Source organism: Triticum aestivum, chromosome 7A (assembly GCF_018294505.1).
Source record: "Triticum aestivum cultivar Chinese Spring chromosome 7A, IWGSC CS RefSeq v2.1, whole genome shotgun sequence".
NCBI classification, from domain to species: domain Eukaryota; kingdom Viridiplantae; phylum Streptophyta; class Magnoliopsida; order Poales; family Poaceae; genus Triticum; species Triticum aestivum.
In genome coordinates, this window is record NC_057812.1 from 680072761 (window position 1) to 680098550 (window position 25790).

General features: G+C 44.8%; 5 protein-coding genes across 12 annotated transcripts; 1 reads left to right on the forward strand and 4 right to left on the reverse strand.

Annotated features, from left to right (window-relative positions):
* The first annotated feature begins 9465 nt into the window (after positions 1–9465).
* LOC123149266 (uncharacterized) lies at positions 9466–13380 on the forward strand. Of its 5 annotated transcripts, none has more exons than XR_006474555.1 (11): positions 9466–9660; positions 9750–10576; positions 10701–10843; positions 10938–11120; positions 11223–11520; positions 11609–12050; positions 12163–12358; positions 12438–12536; positions 12607–12863; positions 12976–13044; positions 13116–13380. XR_006474555.1 is itself a non-coding variant. In XM_044568897.1 (10 exons), the coding sequence occupies exons 3-10, from the start codon at positions 10727–10729 to the stop codon at positions 13233–13235; spliced, it is 1524 nt and encodes a 507-aa protein (XP_044424832.1). In that variant the 5' UTR covers positions 9466–9660; positions 9750–10576; positions 10701–10726; the 3' UTR covers positions 13236–13380. The 5 variants fall into 5 exon arrangements, 1 of the variants encoding a protein (XP_044424832.1); XR_006474558.1 differs by having other exon boundaries at positions 12795–12863; XR_006474557.1 differs by having other exon boundaries at positions 10705–10843.
* Positions 13381–14178, reverse strand: LOC123149267 (uncharacterized). The gene is made up of 2 exons (XM_044568898.1): positions 13932–14178; positions 13381–13853 (listed from the first exon to the last, which is right to left on the reverse strand). The coding sequence occupies exons 1-2, from the start codon at positions 13992–13994 to the stop codon at positions 13572–13574; spliced, it is 345 nt and encodes a 114-aa protein (XP_044424833.1). The 5' UTR covers positions 13995–14178; the 3' UTR covers positions 13381–13571.
* Positions 14179–14430: 252 nt separating this feature from the next.
* On the reverse strand, positions 14431–18975 carry LOC123154692 (uncharacterized). 4 transcript variants are annotated; one of them, XM_044573350.1, is made up of 16 exons: positions 18929–18975; positions 18050–18820; positions 17806–17949; positions 17584–17727; positions 17240–17486; positions 16901–16993; positions 16706–16795; positions 16528–16611; positions 16302–16430; positions 16083–16208; positions 15855–15999; positions 15568–15763; positions 15377–15475; positions 15047–15300; positions 14888–14963; positions 14431–14788 (listed from the first exon to the last, which is right to left on the reverse strand). In XM_044573350.1, the coding sequence occupies exons 2-16, from the start codon at positions 18281–18283 to the stop codon at positions 14681–14683; spliced, it is 2169 nt and encodes a 722-aa protein (XP_044429285.1). In that variant the 5' UTR covers positions 18284–18820; positions 18929–18975; the 3' UTR covers positions 14431–14680. The 4 variants fall into 4 exon arrangements, with proteins under 4 accessions (XP_044429285.1, XP_044429286.1, XP_044429287.1 ...); XM_044573351.1 differs by having other exon boundaries at positions 16083–16205; positions 16706–16798; XM_044573352.1 differs by having other exon boundaries at positions 15080–15300; positions 16706–16798.
* Positions 18976–19303: 328 nt separating this feature from the next.
* On the reverse strand, positions 19304–20291 carry LOC123154693 (uncharacterized). Its single transcript, XM_044573353.1, has 4 exons — positions 20053–20291; positions 19891–19968; positions 19739–19807; positions 19304–19651 (listed from the first exon to the last, which is right to left on the reverse strand). Exons 1-4 carry the CDS (start codon positions 20131–20133, stop codon positions 19547–19549), a joined length of 333 nt encoding a protein of 110 aa, XP_044429288.1. The 5' UTR covers positions 20134–20291; the 3' UTR covers positions 19304–19546.
* A 932-nt stretch (positions 20292–21223) lies between these two features.
* On the reverse strand, positions 21224–25144 carry LOC123149268 (protein FAR1-RELATED SEQUENCE 5). The gene is made up of 7 exons (XM_044568899.1): positions 24983–25144; positions 24719–24886; positions 23864–24128; positions 23059–23749; positions 22487–22944; positions 22101–22388; positions 21224–22013 (listed from the first exon to the last, which is right to left on the reverse strand). The coding sequence occupies exons 1-7, from the start codon at positions 25009–25011 to the stop codon at positions 21264–21266; spliced, it is 2649 nt and encodes an 882-aa protein (XP_044424834.1). The 5' UTR covers positions 25012–25144; the 3' UTR covers positions 21224–21263.
* Positions 25145–25790: the final 646 nt, after the last annotated feature.

Genomic DNA, 25790 nt, shown 5'->3' on the forward strand with positions numbered 1-25790 from the left:
GAAGAAATCTTCTATGCCAACAACCATGTTCACGGGCATCAAAGTAGAGGCCAAAAATTGGGTCTTGGCCGGGGCTAAACACTTGGGATCATTGATTCCGCGAGAGTAGCTCTATTTTCTTTTATTTGTGAAAGAGTAATGACTCTTTTGTAACCTGGTTACTTTCTTCTTCTTTATTAATAAGATGAGGCAAAGTTTTTGCCTCCGTTTTAAAAAAAAGAGTAGGTTTAGGATTGCGTTGACGGGCCGTTCTTCTCGATGGGGCCATCTCCATTCTCTAGCGCAACACAGATACCACAACAAGGGGAAAAATTTCGCCCGCGTCTCCGGCAGCACAAGGCATCCACCGTCCTTGTCGTTGCCCCTTGCAACATCCCTAGTCGACCGGTCGCAGCTCGGCTATGGCTGCTTGCAGTTCCTGCCGTGGACGGTCGGCAGCCGTTGCAGCATCAGGTGCGCCGCCAGCCGTGCTCGCCGTCAACGCCCGCCGCACAGGTTAATTGCAGTTAAATTTGAAGTGCAGCACATCAAACTCCTGGTCCTCCCTTGGAATAATTGCTTCGTACAGAGCCCTTGTTTTCTTTGTCAATGCTCGCGATGGACCCACAAAAAAAATGCTGGCGATGGTTGATCGATATGAGAAACCGGGTCTCGGGTTCGTCAGACGACACACAAGGACGATCATCGTCCACGAACCCCACGGCAGGACAGACATGAAGGCAACGGACTTGGACGTGCACTTGCCCTACCCACGATCAGACTTGATGAAGTGGTTGTTAGCGTCGGCCTAGAGGCCGGCTCCGGCGGGGCCAGCAGCTTAAGAAAACACTAGTAGAAAACACAGGTTTAAGTCACTCACCACTAGTAGAAAACACTAGTAGAAAACAGCAGAAGAGGCTTTGCGATCGCGAGCGTGCAGGTGCATTGCGAGTGGGCGATGGGGTTGGCTCTTCTTCCATCGTCCCGAGCTCCTGTTTTACAGGTCAATCAAGCAACATGAACATGCCCTGCTCGGCTCCCTGCCGTAGTTTTCATCATTGCATCTGGTGTGGCTCCCTCTCGTCTGTCTCGGAGACAAAGCACCACGAGGTCGCATGTGGTCGTGGTGGCTACGGCTGCGCGAGGGCGGCGGCGAGGTGAAACCGACCGGGAGCCATCCGGCTTTTACTCCGGCCTCGTGACCGGGAGCCATGGCCGGCGCCGAGACATGCGGTCGTGGTAGTGCCGTCCATGCGCCTGCAGATCTCAGACACCGCCCGCCGCTACGCGACGGATCCACCGTGCACGATACGCATCTCCTCCCTAGTAGCCAGAAAAGGCCGAACCCGATGAATTTTTCGTCTTGTTCAACTGAAAACGTGGACTTTTCTTTTAGGGAAGGTGACAGCGTAGACTTATCTATATGGAGATACCAACACCGTTGAATTTTCTGGTATTTTTTTGTTTTTGTTTTTGAGATAGCTAACCCCATTACCACTGGCAATTTTTTGGTGTTTAAGTATATCACCGTGTTCGAAAGTATAATCTCTATCTCCTTTTCCATTATATATGGTGTATTTATTTTTTCAAAAGTCAAATGAGTGCATGTTTGACCAAGTTTTAGTAAAATATATAAATATCCATCGAAAGTTATATCATTTGATCCGTCATGAAAAATAGTTTCATATTTTATCTATTAGGTATTACAAATGTTGTTATTTTATTCTATAATCTTGGTCAAACATTTAAATGGGTAACTTGCATGGAAATCAATACACTTTATAATCTGGATTGGTGCTCGTGCGGTTGTTGTCGTGCATTAACTCATTTAGATCAAATCAAATTTTCTGCAGCACCCTCGTTGGTTGGCATGAGGTAATTATATTAACTTAATCAAATCAAATTGTTCTACCTATATACTCCCTCCATTCCACAATGTAGTGCTTCCTTTATCCACGTGCTTTAACTTTGACCGTAAATTTAACTATCAAGACCGATTGCGGCGGGAGCAAAAATTATATCAGTGAATCCGTATTCGAAAGAAGTTTTCAATTATATAATTTTTTCTCCCGCCGCAGTTGGCCTCGTTGGTTAAATTTATGGTCAAAGTTGAACTTCGAGAAGCGCGGGCGCACTATATTTTGGAATGGAGGGAGTATCAAACAGAAACAATCAAATATTTTGCATTAACTCAATCAAATAAAATCAAATCACTTTATGCATTAGAATATGGTGGGTGGATGGTATATGTCGGACACAATTGGCGTTAAACCACGAGAACATGCATGGCTCCGCTGCAATGCACAGGAAATTAGCTAGTGTTTTTAATAAGTGTGATAATCACCTGATTTTTTTTCTTTGGAGTTCAAGTCGGCTTTGTAGGTACATGAATAGGCCTGTGCCTATCAGATGGAAAGCTCGTGTCTAACCATTTATTTGAAGTGCGAATACATGGGAATAGTGGATGATCCAGCCCAAAATGCTAAGGTGGGGTTGTGGTCAGTTGGCTGGGCCTTTCTTGCTTTTATTTTTATTTTTTTAGCAGGTATATGGGTTGGGCCAAGATCTTACGGTGGGTCAGCCCAACACTACAACCTACTATATCCACCCCTTCATAGGAACTTCTACAACTATCATTCAAGAAGTGAGGAAGAAGATCTAAGATTTTGAAACAACAGATATCATTCATGAGAAGGGAAGCATGAACTTGGAAGCTCACAGCTTGCCAAAGAGCTGCAACTACATTACATTATGGTCGGCATGTGTGGCTGGGTAATAGACCAGAGATTATCTGTATCCCTGAAAACCTTTTGAGTTAATAAAGTGTTTTTTTGGGGTGAGCTAATAAAGTGTTTCCAATGCTAAAAAAGTGTAATCGCTATTGCATGTAATTCCATCGGCTGTGAGCCGGATCCTTAGGCTACTGGCAAAGAGGAGTATCATATGCTGATATTATACATATAATACTAATATATGATATTACCTTCATAACGAATAGTATTATAGGCCAGTACTTTAGATGACCCCATTTCATTGTCATGCATGAAACATATTAACACATTATTTATCATGATACCAAACATTCTTTTTCTTTGATTTAATTGTATGTCATCTCAATAAAATTTCGTACTGGACATGCATGAACCCGCAATACGAAAGGCTCCACATTGTGATGATAATAAAGGTTCGGTGCAAAAGGTCGCATATAGCAAACCTTTGCCCATAACTGCAACACCACTTTTGTTTAGGCCGCGCTTGGTATGGTCGTAATGTAATACAGTGGTATTAAATTTACATGTATATCTTACCGGACACGAGTGTTTTTCGGCTGGAAACAAAACCGGTGGGTGAAGATGTGTAACCTGTACAGGTGTATTTAAAACAACAACAATAACAACAAATCCTTTAGTCCCAAACAAGTTGAGGTAGGTTAGAGGTGAAACTCATAAGATCTCGCCACCAACTCATGGTTCGGGCATATGGATAGCAAGCTTCCATGCATCCTTATCCATAGCTAGTTCTTTGATGATACTTCAATCCTTAAGATCTCTCTTTATGGACTCCTCTCATGTCAAATTCGGTCTATCCCGACATCTCTTGACATTCTCCGCACACTTTAGTCGTTCGCTATGCAGTGAAGCTTCTGGAGGCCTGCGCTGAATATGCCCAAACCATCTCAGACGATGTTGAACAAGCTTTTCTTCAATTGGTGCTACCCCAACTCAATCTCTTATATCATCATTCCAGACTCGATCTTTCCTCGTGTGGCCACACATCCATCTCTACATACGCATCTCCGTCACACCTAACTGTTGAACATGTCGTCTTTTAGTCGGCCAACACTCGGACCACCATTCTCATTTTGTCCAGAGACATTTGGCATTACAAATCATTTACATATCGAAATGCTCCCATTTCCACTGGAGCCCGAGGGGCCCGCTCCGCTCGGCCGCCGCGGAGTCGTCTGGCCGGAAGACTACGTCGCCGACGTCGACGCCGTTGCGGCCGCCATCGCCGAGCGGAGCGTGTGCGAGGAGGCGGAGCGCCGGCGCCACGCCGAGAAGCTCGAAGACCTCCAGTGGCGGCAGGCGGTCGCCGCCAACCTCGCCGTCAAGGAGAAGGACGAGGAGTGGTGCCGCATCCGCGAGGAGCAGAGGGGGAATTACGTCGACCTCTGCAGTTCCGGCGAGGAGGATTGAGCGTCCTTCTCCTCCACGACGTCGTCCATTTGCCGCGACCTTGCCGCCGTCATATCCAACCCCCTCTAGTACTAGTATTAACGTAGTATGTAGTATGAACTATGTTTGTAGTGTTTGATCATGTAAAATCTATGTAGTATGTGATGAACTACTCACGTCAACGAGATGCAATTTCTTCCGTAAAAGTGTTTTTTTTTAAATTATGCAGTTTTAGATACGGTTTTTGTTCGACCGCGCTAGTTTTTGACCCGCAAACAGGATCTTCATAAAGCTATAAACACGTCTTGCGGGTCAAGTATTTACGGGGTCTGCTAAAATTGCTCTAACCATTAGCAACCGCAAGCTAATTGCACTTGGAATTCGAAGTTCAACGCACCGAACTCCTGCACCCACTTGGAATAATTGCTCCGTGCGGAGCCCTGGTTTTCTTTGCCATGCTGGTGACTTGGGGACCTGGGGCCCGTATGGTCGAGACGAGACACCGGGTCCAGGGCTCGTCAAACCACACAAAGGACGATCAGTGATCACGTAAAGCAACGCATGTAAACCCTACCCACGATTGGATTTGATGAAGTGGTTGTCAACGTCGCACGGCCTTGCCGGCCGGCCGTGTGGTCAAAAACCAATACTGGGGCCGTCAGTGGAGCTAGGTTCGGTTTTAGGGCATGTACAATGCATAACTTCAAGGTGATGCCTCGCATGCCATGTAGGATCGGATATGACGTAAAATATGTTCGGATAGGGAAGCAGGATCCTCTCAAGAAGGCGGGTGCTTGAAGAAAAAAAGTGTGGTTCGAAGACAAAAGCTGAAAAGGTTGGAATGAAAATAGAGATGCATGTGTACTAAAGTCTTTGTTTTTTATTTCTTAACGAGGCTCACTAATGATAGCTTGCATTGGGGAGAAAAAATAAATGTAAATATCTCAAATTACTTTTTGTCGTGGGGCATATGTATCCATATGCCACCATTGTACATGCCCTTAGTCGCTCCCCACTGCTAATTACCTATTTCTTCTACAATTTACATGACTCATTCAAACCAACTTACTTCTTCCTACATTTTATCTCTACAAGCAGTTATCCTATATAATGATTTTTATTTTTGTCGCTACTCTTCTAACCGATGAGGTTAAGTTTTTTTTTTGAATTATTTGAATTGCTTACCACATGTTTCATGTGGTCGATGAGGTTAAGATTTGACTTGACGGCCGGGAGTGGCAAAGCTCACTTGGATCGACCGCCTTTGTGGAGTGTGGATAATTCTGTCAATAAGTTGGACCAGTACGTGACGGCGTAGTGGCTGGCGAAAGAGGCTTCGCGATTGCGAGCGTGCAGTGCAGTGCAACCAGTGGCCTAAAGCAATAGAGATGTACGCTGAAGAAAAGCAGCAGAGATTCGAGAGACCGAGCAGGTGAGTAAGTCCTCGGTCTATACTCAGGGCTGTTTAGTTTTAAACAAGTCGCTAACTTATAAGTCAAAAAGTGAAAAAGTAACTTATTTTGTCAAATAGACTTAACTTATAAGTTATAAGTTGCTTCATCCTAACTTAAAACTTATAAGTCACCTTCTTTTGCATGAATCCCACCACCTTTACACAAAAAAGATAGAAATGTGTGGTCAGGTAACTTATAAGTCAGATGACAACCAAACAAACATGACTTATAAGTCACTGGTTTTAAGTCACTTGACTCATAAGTCAGGTGACTTATTGAAACCAAATATGCCCTCATTTACATATGCTAACAAGAAGGTGCCGCTGGTGGCATCACTTGCTAGTACCTCATCACCAGTAGACAGTAGTGCTAATCATGCAAGTTCCTCTCCAGCCTCCAGCCCTTTCCAGTTTTCTTGCCGTAATTTCCCATAGATTTACCACCAAAAGTTCAGTCTGCCTTTAGTTCAATGATCGTGGCATGCACCATCGGTTTGGACGGAGCCCTAGATTCAACTCAAGGTCGAGGAGCATAAACAACAAAAATATATTTGAACTCAAATCACGGCATTTAATTTGGAACGAAGGAAGTACGAAAGTAAAAAAAGCATAAAAGAGAGAAAGAAGTCCATCGAGTGTTGTTTTCCCCCGCAGTCACATGAGTGAGTGACTGGTCCCAAGACAGGATCCACAGCGGTTACATTGCACCAGCAATCCGAGCCTCAACGGTTACTCTGCCGGTGCAGCATTCTCGGCCACCTCCTTCTTAGTCGTCGCCTCTAGCTGATCCTTCTGCCGCTTCAGCATCTTAAATGGATGGCTTCCACAATCATCTTTGCATCGTCATCCAAATCATCGATTTTCATGGTCAACATTTTCATCTCCTCCAAAGCTGCTGCGATCTGGGACAAAATCAAAAACAAAATCAAAATAATGAAGTTTTCTAAGAAAAAAAAATGAATTTCAGCATTGGTATTACCCTTTAAGAAGAAATAGAATGAAATAAAACTAAAACAAAATCATAATAATGAAGTTTTTAAAAAGAAATAATGAATTAATGGCATGGTATAACCTTTAATAAGAAAGAAAATGAAAAATGATAACAAAACAAATAATGACAAAACATAAACATAATTTACACAAAAATTGCTCACTTTTAAAATATGCAATAATAAACATGTAATAGTGGAATTTTCACAAAAAGGAAGTTTCATATGAAGTATGAATAAGTTGCATTGGTATTACCATTAAAGAATACAGAAAACGAAAAAAATGAAAATAGTGAGATTTTCGAAGGAAGAAGAATTTATTGGTGTTGGTATTAATCTTTAAGAAGAAAGAAAATAAAAAATGATAATAAAACAAATAATGACAAAACTTACATAAAATTTAAACAAAAAATGTGCATTTTCTACTAGGCAAGAATAAACATATAATAGTGAATTTTCCTAAAAAGGAATTTCATAAAAAATATGAATTACATGCATTGGTATTAACATTAAAGAATAAAGAAAATAAAAAAAAATAGTGAGATTTTTCAAGGAAGGAGGAATTAGTGGTGTTGGTATTACTCTTTAAGAAGAAAAAAAAATGATAATAAAACAAATAATGACCAAACTTAAACATAATTTACACAAAAATTGTGCTTTTTTATAATATGCAAGAATAAACATATAGTAGTGAGATTTCCACAAAAATGAAGTTTCCTAAGGTATGAAGTAGTGCCATTGGTATTACCTTTGGGAAGAAGAAAATAATGAAAAAATCAAAAGAATGGAATTTTCGAAGGAAGAAGGAATTAGTAATGTTGATGTTACCCTTTAAGAAGAAAAAATAAAAACATAATTTGCACAAAAGGATTTTTTTTAAAAATATTCAAGAATAAGCATGTAAAAGAGCAAATTTTGTATTAAAAGAAGTTTTCTAGAAAGGAATATAAATTAGTGGCATTGGTATTACCTAAAAGAAAAAAAAAGAAAATAATAAAGTTTTATAAGAAACAATGAATTTGTGACATTGGTATTACCCTTTAAAAAATAAAATGAAAACAAATGCACACAACTTTGCACTAAAATTGGACATTTTGGTAGTTGCAAAGAATGATAATATAATAGTGCAATTTTTTCATATATTTTATAGTATTTATGTGTATGAAGTTTCACTCCTCCAACATCCAAAAATACAAACAAAAACCCTGCTAATTATATAGAAAAAGAAATAACAAAAAATAAATATAAAAACAGAAATAATTCACTACTAAAAAGAAGACAATGAATGGGCAAAGACCAACTAGCATTAGGAAAGCCTAGCCGTTGTGGAGTGTGAAAATAATTACTAATAAAATGAATTGGATCGATTAGTAGCTTACGAATGTGGGCTACTAAAGGCCCAGAAGTATGAGCAGAGACCAACTTGTTACAGGGAGGAAAGAATTGATTGAACCTAAATTATAGTCAGTCGACTAACAAATCCCAAAGGTGAAAGGATGGACAAGATACAAAGAGAAAAACTTACATGCCCAAATTTATATTTCAGGCAACTTGCATATAGCTAAAGTGGAAAATGAATCATCATGTCGGAGAAGAAGCCGATGAAAATGGCTAGACGACCACCCCAGGTCCGTCCCGGATAGATCAGGATAGACATAACCTCACCAAATCCGCAGCAATACCAAAGCTGGCGAAACATCATGAGTGGAAGAAGGATACAGAGGACCAAGACATGGAGCGGGGACGTCCACTCCGTCGGAAGGCACTTTCGGAGAGCACCTGCATAACATGAATACACAACTAGACCCACCACTCAGAAAGAACATCGACTTGACGGCGCCCTGTTCTCCTCTACTTCGCCGATGTGACCGACTTCTATGAGGTGGATCAGAAAATGTGAAACCTTATTCTTGATCTGCACACCGCCGCGTCGCTGTCTCCAAGGAACAAAACTTTAATCCTAAGAGTGACCTAAGTAGATTGCCGCAACACGTACAGATCCAGGGTCCCACCCCTCTCACGCAACAAGATTGGCAGACAAGGAGGACGGCACCCATGGCCTCGCCACCTGGGAGCGGTGGTGGCTAGGTATTCTAGATAGAGGCGGCTTGGAAAAATAACGACCTAGTTAGCGAAAAATGCCAATAGCGGCCGCGCTGCAGGCAGGCCGCTATCCGTGGCCGTCACTTTGCCATATGGATCCGCGCGGAAATTGTATACACCACGTATTTGATTTTTTTGGCCCGTATTGACCTAGACATGGCCCACGCACATGGAAAAGGGCCCTAGCCCTCTGACGCAAAGGCTGGCATGTACTTGATGGGCGTCCTCCGTTTGGAACTTGTTCGGGCCGTGGAGACATGCATGTCGTGCATGCAAGCGTTGGTCATGGACTACCACAGGCTTAGTAATTGAGGACGTGGACCACTGCCGTCCAGCAAACGTTCAGGTTCGCCCACATTTTTTTCTCACAGGTCAATGAGGTTGTTTGACACATTGACAGTATTAGATTACCATATAATTATGTATTCACAAAAATTACCTGCCATCATGGCACGACATTTTTCATGTACCTATCAAGTTAGATAAAGTGGAACAAGTTTTGCAAGGCTTGTCGTAGTCAGGATTAATTAGCGAGACATCGTAGTTCAGGTTCGCCCACATTAGTCAGGATTTATCAGTGTTTTTTATGCACACAGAAAAATGATCGGCATCACGCTGATATGTTTACTTTAACCCAAATAACTCAATTAGCGAGACGGATAAACGCGAGGTGCATGTTTCGTGGAACAGCACCCATCCGTCCAGGCCGGGTCGCTTTCCCCCGAGACGTCCCGTCACGCAATTTACTACGCCTTTTCACCCCTCCTCACTGTCATCTACCTCGCCCCACCCACCTCAGGCAGAGTCAAGGCAGACCTGTGTCTCTGTTCTTCGCCGCCCAAGGAGAATCCACCAGACGGAGCAAAGGCGGACGAACAGCACCCTCGCCGTGGAGCTGGTCGACGGCGGCTAGGCTTACCCTCCTCCGTCAGTCAGCCGGGGCAGGCCTAAGCAAGAGGTACTCACCACAACCACACCTCCAGCATTTACATGTTCGGTCGTAATGCTCGCTCCTCACTGTTCTTAGATCTTGCTCTCATACTATAGGATTTCTAATCAAGGGGCCTTAGTTCTAGACGATGAAGATGTCCGATTTATTTAGTGGGATTCAAGCAGCTATGGTTATCAATCGAGTAGAGAACAGCGAGCAGTCACCTGAAGATTGGAATAGCGACTGTGATGGATCCGGTGGTTCATCAGGTTTGCCAGGCACGCCGTGCTTTACGTCCAGGCTATCTTTGCTCAAAGTTGGTTCGGTCATAGGCCAGTTTAGTGATTTTAAGCGACAGTTAATCAAGGAAACCGGATTCGATGGAATGCTAGAGCTCAAATCATGGCAGAAGATCAGCCTTAAGTACAACGCTTACCTAATGGATAGGGTTGATGTAGATTCCAGCATAATAAATTTAGAGGGCCAAGGTGTGCTTGAATTACGTGACCAACACTTTAATTATGTTTTTGGCATCCCATGTGGTAATACAGTCATAGAAGGTGAAGGCATGGAGCCGTCAGAAGCATGTATTGAGTACACGCGTGTGGCTGCATCATTTAGCGAAAGAGGCACGCACAGTCTTAAAGCGGCTGAGGCGTACTTAAATCGAGCCATCACAGAATCGTCCACACAGATAGAGAAGGACTGTTTCAAGATTGCATTTGTTATTTTTGTAGTCGGTCATGTACTTGCTCCTACTGCTAAGCACGATTATATATCGATAGACTTTTGGGCTGCACTGAATGATATCAGCAAGATAAAGGATTGGAATTGGGGAGGATATGTACTGAAGCATCTGTTCCAAGCTGTGAGGAAGGTCAAAGCAGATGTGTCCAAGAGAAACCCAACTGTCCACATAGTTGGCTGTCATCTGTTCCTGCAGGTATTTTTCACTCTGTTTCAGGGATCTTCATGAATAATTTTTTCCCGTACTTTTTGATGTTATTCAGATTCATATGATCATTTGTTTTGGCTAATGGGCTTTTTATCACAACTTTACGTACTAAATAGTCTTGATCTAGGCGTTCTAAACATGTTGCGAAGTGTAACACCGCGGATAGGTCTGTACAACTATGATGCGATGAAGAAGATGGTGGAAAAAATTACAGTCAATGTTGGTGCGGGTGAAGTTTCCTTCCACGGTGCAACGGTACCCCCGCCCCCCAGTGCTAAAATATATTACTGATTGGTAATGCAATCATTTTCATTCATGACATGCAATGACCATATTCGCAACTCAACAGGTACGGACCGAGCTGTCAGTGAGCAATCTAATTGGCTTCCCTTCTAAGAAATGTCCCACAGCAAAGCCGGCACCGGCTCCCAAGAGGGGAAACGCCACATGCACACCGATGTTGCGAAGTAGTTATGCCAAAACTGGTCCGCAGGAGTTTTCAAATTACATACGAACACGCTACCCAAGTATAGTAAGTCACTTATATTCAGTCAAGGAGGCATTCAAACATTTTTTTCAGCATCATATTGTTTTCCCTCGCAACTAACCCAATTTTTATATTTTGATTAACCAGTCAGCGCAGAAGCTTGGTATACTTCTACGGGAGCAGAATGCTCGCGGCCTAGCAAACATATCAGAAATGCGTCAAGCGTTCCAGTCCAATATGTTTAATTTCACAGACAAGCTTATGTCATGCTTAGCAGAGAGTTGCACTTGTTGTAAGGCACATGGCAACAAAAAATGCATCTTGGAAAACGAAGGAACAAATACTTACGATCCCCCCCCTCATGTATCAACAGATCAAACTCAATTCTGCACGCCGTTAGCCAGCAAGATTGGACCCCGACTACCAGCACCAGGCAACCCTGGAGGTAAACGATCCATCGTGTTTACGTTATGAAATTTGAATGCATATACACGATGACCCAATCTGACACTACCCATTATCCATTTTTGCAGGTTGCCTGTCTGTCAATAGTTCCGTGTCTAGGAAAAGAGATGGCAGTTTATCATCAAGCATACAGTCGGGCACAGCAAAGAAAACATGTTCACGAGAGACAGAGACTGCCCTCGCCGCAACACCAACATGTGCGCAAGAACCACTCAATCAAATCCCCATATCCCAGGATGCAACTGTCAAGGAATTTGCGAGCAAAATTGCTGCTTTTTATGATGACCTTACATCCATCTTGGTTACTTACTATGCTGAGATACGTCCAACACCCGGATTCATATTGTTTGGATCAACCACCGATGGAGCACATTTGAAGATCGATCTCCCTCAATGCAAATTTGGAAGAGATCCTTGGGTCGCCGGATCAGTCCCAGTGCCACCAAACCCAACTGTACTCAAGGCCATAAAAGACTGGATGAGTGCAACCTCGATGTTAAACCTTGAGAGGCAAGATCGCCCCCCCCCCCCCCCCCTGTGCAATAATTTTTTTACTGAATACTCACCATCATTTTTCATCTTCTCACTTAGTAACTGCATTTCCCCAATGAACCCACTGCAGGAAATGGATCGTGCATCCTAAGCCAAGACTCGTAACATTAGAGGGTGTTGAAATCCAGCGTCAGCTTGCATCTAACGATGCAATGACCCATGAGATGGCTACAGCTATTTTTCGTAGGCTTGGGCAAGTTGATTTGTTTTTCTCAAAGGACAGTACTGGACAGATATGGAGGAAATTCGTCGAGCCCGACTTTGCTGTGAGTGTTCCCAGCACCCCCCTATAATTCACCCATTTGGCTGCTTTGATGAAAACCCCCCTGAACCGCATTTTTGTAGACAACTGTTTTATCGAACGCCGACCCAATGACCGTACAATCAATCAGGGCCAGCTTCCAAGAAGGAACAACATCCTGCAACCCAGCTTCGTGCCGAATGGTAGGTCGTGTTATTAAAAGTATTGTTTAAGTTTGCAATGCCAATCACTGAGATGCCTATCCATATGCAGTGGTACATCCCGACGATACTGCCTGATGGTTGGACTGTCTATGCTTTTGATATGTTGCGCAAAAGAATAATTGTATTAGACCCAGCAGTTGGCCCGTTTGGCTATAGCAACCGCCGAGTCAGCATGCATGAATTTGTTAGCAACAAACTCCATGCCGCGTTGTTCACATGCCTCCAGAATTTCTTCAGCTCTTGGCATTGTGAATCAAGCCACTAGGGGCGCACTTTTCCGATCATAATGAGGGAAAAGATTGAGAAGTATGCTTTTGGCCCATCGACCACTCGCCCTTTGTAATTAGTTCACATATTACTCGCATTGTTTTAACTTGTCCCTTTGGCTTTTTTGAATCCACCCAAATGCGGAGATCAGACTGGGTTGTGTGCCACCTTCTTTGCATGGAATTACGATGGCGACAAGCTACAGATACCACTAAACGAAGTATGTTGGTCTAGCATCATACTCCCATGGAAAATGCGTTTTTTGCTAATCCACACCATCTTTTGCTGCAGGACACACTTGCATCACACAACAGCCTAATGATCTACGAACTAATGAGGATGCAAGGCAACCAAACTCCAGTAGCAAACGACGCCCTTGAAGCGGTCAAAGTATCATTCACTGCTCTTTAGAATACCGTTCTAACTACCGGAAATTTCTTTCCAACTGGATTGTATTATAACTAGAGATTACAACCATTTCACGGGCCACCTGGCACAAAACTATGTCTGACGATCGGTTACTACTTATGTGTGTCGAGTGCAAATTTCTAGCACATCTGATAGAAACCAAATTTCATATGCAACTAGTTCACACTAGTTTACCACATACATTCGGAGGTACAAGTTCAACTGCTAGGACACAAACAAAGGCAAGTACTCAACAACAGCTGATGGACTGCTAGGGTTACAACTATCACATCTAGAACACAAGCTTTTTTTGTGGATGCAGTTAAAAGTTCACTGCTCCTAACCGAAGAAGCACTTGCAACAGAATGCTGCCAGCAGCATGAACAGTGCAAACCCCTTGACATAGCCAGGTCCTTGATTCATAGCTAAATTGTCTATAGGAGCAGGAGGTAGTTCTAGCTGGGTAGAGCGGTGTTGTGCCACCACACTTGCCGCATCTCGTAACTCTGAGTTGATCCTCTCTAAGTGACGCACCCTGTCGCGGAGATCAATGAGGAGTTGTTTGAGGAACGGATCCTCAATACGATCGTCATGCCACACGTACATTTCACAGCCTCCAGTCTGACGGGATTTGACCACAAAATAACGTCAGAATGTAGGAATCATAGATCAGCCAACTAGTTTTAGTAGAACACATACCCGCGACTTGGCGCATGTCTTGTATCTTCTTCCAGGGTTATCATCGCTCCAGGAGATCCACATGGCGGCCTTGGGTCTCTCCTTGCACCAGCATGGCGTCGCTGGTTCGTAGTCAAGAGGACCTACCCTGTACAGCACCGGCGACCTGCTTGTGGCAGCCCAACGCCTCTAGGATGAACAAGCAGACCTTGAGCTCGAAGAGAAAGAGGACGACATGTGTTTGGGAAGTTTTGATGCTGCTGGAGTGAAGTCCAATGCAGTTTAGCCGACGTGGTGTATATATAGCCAAGGGCTCCCACCAACAGTCACCTTTCGAAAGCAGTGGTGGGCAACAGCTCTCACAGGTCACAGGTGTTTTTGAATTCACCTGCATGGCAGACCCGTCACGTGCCAAGGGAGCTGCTTCCAGAGCCATCCACGGTGATTTTATGGGAGTAAACTTAACACTTGAAAACAACACAAGTTCAACCATGATAAGTTCCGGCATACATCATTCATAGAAACAAACATTGATTAGTCATAGGTTTCAATGGCTGGTACAGTTCCATGCCAAAATACTTAGACAAGAACCACATAGGTTCAACACATAGCACATTGCAAAGCCCATCACACAATGGGCTTACAGAACTGTCAACAAGACAGCTACAAAAAAAAGTTACAACTTCCATCCTCACTGGATGTAATCAAACATGTCCTTGCATGCAGCAGCTCCAAAAGGGTGACATGTCGACAACATGGAGTCCAGTGTTCTACTCCTCCACCTCCACTTCCTCCATGAATCCTGGGTGAGGAGCAGTGTTGCCCGAGCAGGCAATTGTCTCATAGAGCATCCTTTTCCGACGCAGGGGAAGACCAACCTTTTTCCAACACACATGAACAAAACGTTAAGTTGATCATTACTTTCATTATGAGTACTAATTCATGAAGGAACCAAGATCATGTAGGTTGGTGCTTACTTCAGGAATGGCTTCCTCCAGCTCGTAAGCATTGAAGTTGTCCGCATAGTGCGCAATGTAGCCAGGCGATTCACCGCTGCAGATCACAATATAAGAGGAAGATTTAAAGCAACCCACTTAGCAATATAAGAGAGCGGAATGATGTATACTTGCACACACCTGCCACAAGCTATGTGCATATCAATGTTGTACCGAACAGTCCATTTGGAGATATCCATCTCCCAACCGTCAAACAGGATGGTCCCCAGGATTTTGAGCCCTTTAAGCAGCATGTGCACGGTCGCCCCGTGCTTCCTCTCGTACACTAGTGACCCCACCTGCGTGTACAATGGGTCCATCACCGTGACCCTGGTCAGCTCCATGTCGAAGGCGTACAGGGACCAGTCGTTAGCAAGCCACAGAGGGAACAAGAGCTGCAATCAAATGCAGGTAGTTTTTAGTGTCCCAGCCATAAAGAAGAAATGCAGCTGCTAGTAGTATTGAACGTACCAGACGACACATGCAGAGTGGGAAACCAAGCTTGGGCATGGAAAGCATCGCAATGAGCACAACACGGGCGTTGTCAGTATCAATATTTTCAATGTGGAGCTGCAAACAAAATACACGCATGCAGATCTATCAGTTTGAATCACCATTCACACCCTTTTTCAAAATCATTTTCCTACACATGATGAACTTACCACAACATCAGGTGGTAGCAATCCTCTCCAGTTTGGGAGATCAACTCTCTGCATCATGCTCCTCTCCCTGTCGTTCCAGCCACGCACCGAGGCGTCAAGGCCATTGTACATCATCTCACCATGCAAACTGAATTGGTACTTCATCTTATGCCCATCTATCCGTAGCACCGTGGGGGTGTGATGCTCGAACCAAGTCCTGTTTAGGGACAGCAATTAATTCCACTGTCAGCATGAGTCAAATCCGCTCTCTCCACATGCACATGTGCAAGCATTGGAAACAAACCCACCTGCTGAGCTCAGAAGCCTGACTGAGAAGTTCAACGCTCTTGTACAAATCCAGGCATACGTGGTTAGGGTAGAAAAAATGTTGTAGATCCAGCTCAAATGGAGAGTAGCCGTAATCACGTGCAGGTGGCAAAGCAGGAACAACCGCTGCAAGCACGTCAGCGGGGACACGATCAGCTACCTGACTTGCATTTTGCTTGAATAAGTGAACCATGTCTTTTTGTACTAACCAAGAGGGACCGGGTTGGTTTGTTCCCCATTACCAGGCAGTGCCAACCTCCTGTTCCCTATTGGTGTGGTCGTGGCAATTCCTGCAAGCCCATCATTTTGCATCTGCAAAGCATCCGGCACAACTGCTGCACAGAACAAAAAATGACCAAGTTCTCATTATAAGAACAATGTAATTTTGCGAGCGACATTCATTTAACTCATCAATTTAACATCATTACCTTCGGTCATATCAGTGTCTACGGACGCAACCACCGGATGATGGACAGGCACATGATCTCTAGAGGAAGAACCTGCCACGCCAAGCACCTCATGCATGGTTGTCTGTCTACTGCACCTGCGGTAGACCACTGTTTTGTAAGGTTTGGCAAGGCAATCATGTGAGCACATGCAAATTGTATATCATTGATTCATTTTTGTATCCATGTTAAGGATAGCGTCACTTACCGTCAATAGCCGGCCCCTTTCCTTTGCGATCCACAATCATAGGCTTGTCCTCTAGTTCATCAACAGGCTCCTGGACAGCTGTTTCTACATAAAAAAACAAGGCATGCTCAAATTAGTCTAACATATAACCACCTCACATAACCAAGTCAACTTCAAAATCGTTAGTCGCCATTATTACCTTTGCCAAGCAAACCCACAAGCACCCCAGGGCATGCATTCAGGTGAGGTCCTTGCACCCCTCTGGTTGCAGCAGCCAGACCATGAGATTCTGCTAAACACATGCAACAAAACGGTGATCAGCTTTTTTGGTGGCCCACGAACGATTTTCTGAATAATTTTTTTGGTTCTTTTCTTTTAAAGTGGTAGTATGCACCTGGTTGGACACGTGTCTCCTTGTTAGCAACAACCACTGACATCAGAGACCTCGCAGCTTCGCGTGAAGTTTCAGCCAGATCTTGGGCAACAGCTAAGAAATAAACGAGATCCAAATCAACTTTGTTCGGGCCATGGTAATCAAGGGCCACATCAAGACACCCGAACACGCCCACGCTTCCATGCCCCACGCATCGCATGCATGTATGGCCCATGCATTGCATGCATGCAGGATCAAACAAATCGGTGCCTAGCGCTCGCGCATGCATGCATGCTCTCCCCCACGCACACGTACACAAAAGGTAATTACTTTTCTGGATCGATAGAGATAGAAGATTACCTGTCATCGTCCTGGGACGATGCGAGGTCTTGCTCACGTTAGGAAATGCTGCCGCCATTGGAGCTTGTTTCTTCACATGCTCCATGAAATCACCAAGAGTGTCCTCGAGGTCTCTGTGCCGTTTAGCATCCACCTTGTTCCTGATTTCTTCAAACACTTTGGCCGGTGTCTCCTCAACCATCTTGAGGAATTCATCCTCACGTTGCTTCAGGCAATGTTGCATTGCTTCCTTCATGGCGTCAAGAACCTACAACATGAGACAACAAGAAGACAACACAAGTAGTTAATAGTTGAGGACAAAACAGCAAGTTCGACCACAAAGGGAACAAGTGTAGATGGCTAACCTCTTGACTTATCGCTGGCTCATGGGCCACACCAAATCCAGGGGTAGCGTCATGCACACTAGGACTCGGCATGGTCCAGGCTTGGGCTTGAGGCGGGCTAGCAGAAGCGACATTAAATGCCGGCGATCTGGGAACATCCGCAGCCTGCAAGGGAACAATCGAACTGGATCTTAGCAACTATACTGTATTTATTGAACTTGCATTAAAGAAGAAGAAATGTACCTCAAACCCAGCATCCACACCATTCCTTGCTGCATGCTTTTTGATCTGCAGTTTCAACATCATATCCGAGTACGATGCTAGCCGAGGGAATGGCAGCAGCTCGCGTCCCTCCATCCCGTGCTCATGATAATCGCAAAAAATGATCTACGTTCATTTGAAAAAAAAAACAAAAAATGCAGTCAGAAGCTTGATTGCACAACACAATGATTTTGAAAGTGGTAAACCAATAAGCATTATTGCTAACCTGTGGGACAACAAGGCACCCCTGCAGACTAAGCTGAGCTGGCTCATGTAGTAGATCTTCCCTCAGCTTGGCCGCACCCTCTCTTAGACCCTCCACGACGTAGTCGCAGAAATCATAGTCGGAGATTTGATTTGGCTCAGCTAGAACGGGCAGCAGTTCATTGGCAATTTTTGGGTGTGCTCCCCTAGGTAGGAGAAACGAGGACGCGGCTATGATTGTACACGCCACCATCATCTTTTCTTTCTCTGCTCCTACTATGGCCCCTTGCTTGCGTTCTGGATGATTTTCTTAACTCTAACCACAGGAATCTTACAAGCGCGAGCCATGTTTGTCTCTAAGATCGCATGCAAGTTCTCTAGCAACCGTTCTCGGTCTGCTAAGCAAGCGCTACCCGGGATATCTATCTTCCTACCACATGGATTCAACCCTAAGCACTTTGCTACCTCCCTAGAGTTCACCTCAATGTAATTTCCATGTCCCATGTCCATCTTCATGGTTTTGGGATCAATCCTAGCTAAGAGGGACATGCTAAAGATACGGTTGTTGTTCCCCATATCCTTTATCTTGCACATTTCTTCCATCCCTACCCCGGAAAACACACCTTTGATGTTTGGATTCCATTCTCCGACGATGGAATGGAGCAGCCCGGCATTGTACGCCGTGTTCAGTGTGGGCACCTTCTTGGCGGCCTGCATGGTCGAGGAAGAAGCTCCGTCTGGCACAGCAGGAGGCGAGGAGAGCTTGGCCCGACGCCCCATCTCCAGCAGCAAACTGCATAATCTCACACAACGAAGAAAGTGGAGCAAGTGAGAAACTTGAGAGAATGGATCCGCGGAAGGAAGAAGAAAACTGAGAAGCCATGGAAGGACTATTACAAACCTTTGGTTCCTCTCCTCCCGTCGAACGCCAGATGGAGTGGTGCCTTGTCTCTGTGCCGCAGTCTTGGGCACAGGGAGCACGTTATATACACATGCGCCGGTACAGGGCGACAGTGTGCTCACCTCCACACCCTGGACAAGTGGTTATAAAATGGTCCACGTACGCCTATGATAGGCATCACACCTCCCTCGCTCTTTTATCTCGTTTTGGTTAGCAAGTCGCACAACACCACTCAATTCGTTTAATTCAGGGTAACATACACATCTACGAATAAACAAAACAATTTGCACGCAAATGTTCCAGCCCGCAAATTTAACCAGTAACTCACATGCAAATTTAAATAATACTCAATGGCCAGACTTTTTCCATTTTAGCGACACACACAGAGTGAGAATGAAACTGAAAAATGCACGTGGCGAACAACACCACTAACACCTTGAAGTATGTTTAGTTGACATTCTAAGCAACACACACGGCCTCAAACACTAGCATGCATCAACCTAATACATTATGTCGTTGAAAATATCATATCCTTGGACGCTTGCATGGAGGGCTCTCAGCGTCATCTTCCTCACACCCAGCTTCAGCATCCCACGTTCCTGACATGTGATCCCCATACTACAGCTTGCATGCGCCCACCGCCCCCGCATGCGCCATGCAAGGGTCGAAATCCGCTGTCTCTTCCTCCAACCACCACTGCGGGATCTCCGTGTCCGGATCAGCCTGCGAACAAAATGTTTTGATCCTCATGGATTAGAACACATGCACATGTTTGCACAATACCGGTACGAAAAGCTAATCAAAACTCACATTTTCAAATGATGCACCACCGGAAACAACCTCTTCTTCGGCCCCTGCGCCTTGCGCCATCACACTAGCCTACGTGTGTCAATGTAAACATTTTGTTTTTAGTCAGGTGAAAACAATGCTAAATCACTCGAAATTATGGTAGAAGCAAAGACCTCATCGACCAGACTGTCAACTACAGATGAAGGATCAGGGAAAACGAGAGCATCCAGCCCTACAGCTTCATTAACCACCTGCGCGGCATGCATGATCAAATGTAAGCTTTGCGCAGTAGATGACTCGATGGACATGGTTAACTCCCAAGTGAAGTTACTAACCTGCACCCCGCCTAGTGTCAAGGTGGAGCCAGATGTTTCGGTCAGCTCTGAAGCTGGCGAAACTGTGCTGCTTGCCGCCATCTCTACTCTCGTTTGGATCTATTTCCACTCCCCCGCGCCACGTCCATATATAGACAGCAAAAATTTTCGTTTTCCCTCCCGAGCAAGCACATTCAAAATTCAAACCAACATGGTGGGATGGTAGCCGAGGTTGGAAATTTGAATTATGTGGATGGGAAGCGCACAAGCGACGCCTAGCCTTTCTCTCACCTATCGCCCATGGCTCTCTGTGCGCATTTATACCGGGAACAGATGGACGGCGCAATGTATCTGTGCACACATCTTGTCACCAATTGCCCGACCTTTCGCAGCACGAAAAGGAGCGTCATCATGCCCACCGTTAAAAGTTTTCGGGAGCAGTGTTTCCATCACCTGTCAACTCGCACAGCCAATGGCATGCATCGCCTAAGCATGGGCAACGCTCCCCTCCCCCAACGCCCCCATGCCATCCATGAGAACAGGCCATCTAGCCGAGCAAGGCACAGGCACAACACAACAATCAGTGACTCACCCCAAAAAAAATTGGTCAACTTTTTTATCTATTGTTCCGGATAAAACAAATAATCGCGCGCGGAGCAAATATCCATCTCTGGCGATTTTCTTTTTTCTAACGGAAAACATAGCCTGATGCCACGGCCAACCAAATTTCATCTCATGCCATACCTGTTCTTGTAGTTACCAATTCGCCAATCGAGAGAGGGCGCGGCCATTCAATGCATGTACCATTCGCCAGGCACATCTGTCTCCGTCAGACCAGGCGTGCTCACCCGTGAGGTAGTGAATGGGCCTAGTCAAAGCTATGATCGGGGCCCTGTCAACTCGTCGTTCACCGTCGCACGTCCCTTTGCCTACCTGTCAGGATTCATCGTCATGTACACATGGGAGCCATAGATTTGCGAGATCAGAGTTCTTGGATTTGCTTTTTTTAGGCCAGGCTGGACCGTTTGACACACATTTGATGCAACGGTCACAATCGAAGCCAACGAAAATGCAAGCTCATCTAAACATCATCCTGGTGAACGATCCAACACAGTCCCCAGCACACCCATGCAAACAAAACACTGTCTCGGATGAAACCAACACAAACACGAAAAAAAATCAGTGCCTCGAATGAAACAAACCTTTGAAGCATTAAAACAAATTCTAAATTGTCAACACGATGTCAACGATCCCATCACAAATTTATAATAAGTCATCCCTGATAATGAAAACAGTTTCCACACAACCAACATATTAAGTTCCTCAGAGAAACTTGGGTTCAAAAGGTCCAGACTTCTTCGTGCCACAAGCATTGCGACGATGCCCAAGCACACCACAATTTGTACACTTCGGCGATTTCCTTGGCATTTTCGGCACGTCGCCTCTCTCAGGGCAAGTGGTGCACTTGTGCCCTTGCCCCTGCAGATAGTACAAAACCTTGACCTCTTCAACTGTTGCTCATACGGAGCTTTGTCTCGGCTAGTTGTCGGTCTCCCTCTCGGGCGTTTATTCTGCTGCCCAATGATCCCTGAACAACTTGTTTCACCATCACAAGCAGGCCTTGTGCTGCCACCTTCTACCTGAAGCTCCCCTGGGTGCTCCTCAACTAAAACCTGATTTCGGTGCTCCCTTTCTGCTAGCCCCATCCCGTCCTTTTCGGCGCTCAATGGTAACAGAGTGGCTTGGACCTCCTTCATCATGGTCATAAAAACATCATAACACTTAACATTGCTATCGCCAAGCAGCACACACTCTAGTGCCTTCGTGTACATTGTGTGATGTCTGAATGTATCGCTGGAAGGAGGCCCTCTGTCTTTCTGGTATCGGACCAAATGTGCAGGGAGAACATCATTTGCATCTCTTGTCCAGCGTTTCATTATATGCTTCTCTGGTATCTTCGACAGGAGGAAGTGGACCATAACCTGCATAGCAAACAGCAAATTATTTTCATTCCCCTATCATCTGTTCATCGTGAACAAACCGAGTACGAATCGGGTGAAAATGTTGACCTGCAATGCATGGCAACAAACCAACCCAGCGTGTTCAAACATGCCGCACTCACAACTGAAAAAACTCTCTTCATCATCCACTTCGATTGTGAACTCAACCTTACTCCATTTCTCTCTTGCTGCTGCATCTACATGTGTTGATCTGTAACCCTTTCTTGGTACAATCTCATCCAATACATGTGCACCACACTTATACAGCTCTTCACCGAACTTCTCAAACATAGCTCTCGTGTACACCTTGCTAGCATGCCTCTCTAATGGCAGGTTATTTTTAAGCGACACACCACTCTGCAAAACAAACACACCACATATTAGTAATTGGCAAAATCTTTATCATGAGCCAGAACATGCACAAAATCTGTAGCATCTGCAAATGGAACAATTACCAGCAGTGTTCTCTTCTCCTGGAAGCTCTGCTCCGACTCCCTGTCAAACTGGAGTTTCTCAAATTGTTTCAAAAACAGGTGCATAGGACACCCTGGCGGCACGTAACCTTTCAACATGTGATTTGCACTCTCACTCCGCTGTGTGCTAGTCATTTTCGCACAAAACACTCCTCTAAAATATGGCTTTGCCCACTTATGGTGCACCTCATATATCTGCGTCAAGAATGGATGCTTCTTCAGGGAGTACCTTTCCAGCATCTGCTGCCAACCAGCTTCAAATTCTTCCTCTGTGATCATGTGATGGACTAGCTTGTGGAACTCCATCTTGAAGTCACTGTTCTTGCTCCACAGCACACCCATCGACTCCTTTGCTTTCTTCAGAACATGCCACTTGCACCAATGGTGTACTGTGTTTGGTAGTTCAGCCTCGATAGCCAGCTCCATCGCACGTGCTTGATCTGCATTGTTACAGTCGAACCCACAATCAGTTGGTTAGAACTCTTCTATCTGTACAACAAAAACAGCTGCATGTATCCAGTGGCAAAAAAACAGAGCTCGAGAGGGATACTAACCAGTTAGGATTGTCTGTGGGTGTTTCCCGCCCACCATACGGATGAACTCTTTAAAAATCCACTTGAACCTGTCCTCCTTCTCATCCCTCATCATGGCACCACCAAAAATTATGCTTTGGAAGTGGTAGTTTACACCAACAAACAACCCAAACGGCATGTCATAAAGATTAGTACGGTAAGTTGTATCAAATGTGATTGCATCTCCAAAACACCTATACTGGTCAAAACCTCTGCTTGTTACCCACATTAGTGTCTTTACCCTGCTTTCCCCATCCACTTGCACCGTGTAATTGAAGTCAGGATCGTTAGCTTTCATTTCAGCTAGAATCGCCATCGTCTTGACTGCATCCATGTCAGACTGTTCTCTATTCAACTTTCGGCACAGAGTCTTCAAAGACCTCTTGGTAAATGGTACTTTATCCACTGTCCCGAAAAAACTTCCAACAATGCTGAACACTTTCCCCAGCCCCACATTGTTGTCTCTCAGCTGTTTGACTAGATCTTTTGCGTATCTGTCTATATGCTTATGCGACTTCCAATGCATTTTCTGGCCACAGGTCAACGTCAACGGTTGGTTATGATCATCCTTGTGTTCTGCTATATACCAGCCCTTGTCGTTCGACCGCAGCAGCCTAATCATGGCATTGCATCCGCACCTGGTCGAGCGGCTGTTTTCCCTCAACGGTTTCCCCTGCAAAGATAAAACGACAAGAAGAAATGCCGTCAGTCGCACAGGATCCACAATGACAGAACAATCAGACAGCTTAGGATGCGAATAAATTTGCCAATTGTTCAATTAACATACCGCACAAGCGCACACAATCTCTTGCATGCATCTCTTCCTTTCAACATTCAATCTGCTCTTGGCAAGTGTAACACCAAACCCGCACTCCCACGAATACAGATTATAGAATTCATAAGCTTCATCCAACGAGTCAAAACTTGCCCCAATGCTCGGGTACACAACCGTTCCATCCCTCTTCTCTGCATAAGCACGGACAGACAATTCCAGAGCTGAGATCCTGTTCGGATTCATCTCCCTCTCCTCGGGAGCTTTTCCAACCCTGACCCTGCATAAGCATCTCAGGATGAGACGACACAAACGAAACAATTAATGAGTACCTTGTTATTTTTGAGAGTACACTAATAGTCACACAAAGAGCCGGCGGGACACGACACACATTAACAAACGTGCATATCATATCCGGCACGGGCAGTTCACAGTTTCTCAAAAATCAACAAAAACAGCTCCCGGCGTCATGTAGACTAATCAACTGCATCCACATAAATATAATCAACTATGCAATCCAACCTAGAATAAATGCATTGAGAACACATCAGCAGTACAGACTCTCTCAAACTAAACAACCCGTCCATGACAGCCTGAATCAAATTCTAATGCTTCATGAACTTCAGCAACAGTAAACCCCATAGCTCACTGCCAAAATTTTAAGTGCCTGGGAACCTAACAAATATGGAAATAAACTGCTTCGCCGCTACATCCGAATATAATGTGCCTCGTTAGTGAACCCAAACAACAACATATACCACGCATACACCAATCAGCACGTTTCTATGCCTAATAACATAGAAATGGTCCAGATTTAAGATTGCAGAACAACAGACAAAAAAGAAACAAAGGCGATTGATTTTGACTGACCTGCGCGTCCAGCCGCTGGTGGCTTCAGAGCACACCTCACCCACCCCTGCATCCACAGGCGGCCGCGCACAGCCGGCGGCACAGACAGCGCCGTTTGGGACGCTCATGGAATCCTGTGACTCCACTGGGAAGAAAGAACTGCTCATCGCCCCGGGCGCAGCACACATCCTGTGAATCGACGGAGCCGCAAATCAGTTAGGAATACCTAAAATCAGTGCCAGTTTCTACCAATGGCTGTTTGCCGGAGAGGGGAACAAAACGTACCCATTAATCTCGACGCCATTGGTAGACATCCGGCCGGCGAGAGAACAGCACCGCCGCCGCTGCTCGACGAACCGATGCAGATTGGAACGGGAGAGACGACCCGCTGTGTGGCTCTCGTTTATCCAACGCAGCCCAGGCGTGCGAGAGGGTGTGTTGGAGAAGATTCTCTCACATGTGCTGTTTCGAACGACTGGTCATGGGCCCTGACCTTGGTCCAAGCAAATGACACGGGGGCACAGTTAGTTTCGATGGGCCGCACACAATACGCCTAGAATCCGCTAGCCGTATCGTGGGCTGTATTTCACTCAATAGGCCTGCCACACACTGACGGGGGTGCATATCCCAAGGCCCAAACCAACATCCATGATACCGGCCTGCCTGTGGCTCGGCCTCTGAAAATCCGCACTCCCTAGTTAGTTGCTTTTGCCGACAAAATATTAGTTATATGCCAGAAAGAAAATGAAAGACAACCTATAAAATTTATACGCTTCAGAAGATTCTACCAATTTTTGTAGATATTTAACAATATACAAGGATAGATACAAATTCAATGTAATACATCAAGAGAAATAACTTATTTGTGAAGAATTGAGATACTTTCGTTTGATTAAATATATGGCAAAATATATTGTAATAGATTTTTTTCCTGAAACTGTTCAAACTATATCATTAAATAAAAATTTGTGATAAAATAGAACAACAATTTAGACAAAGGATATTTTCTATGGATAAATACAGTTGCAACATAAAGAATATGTATGTTAATTACATAAGAGTTTAATTATATTTTTAGTTCTGCTAGTTATAC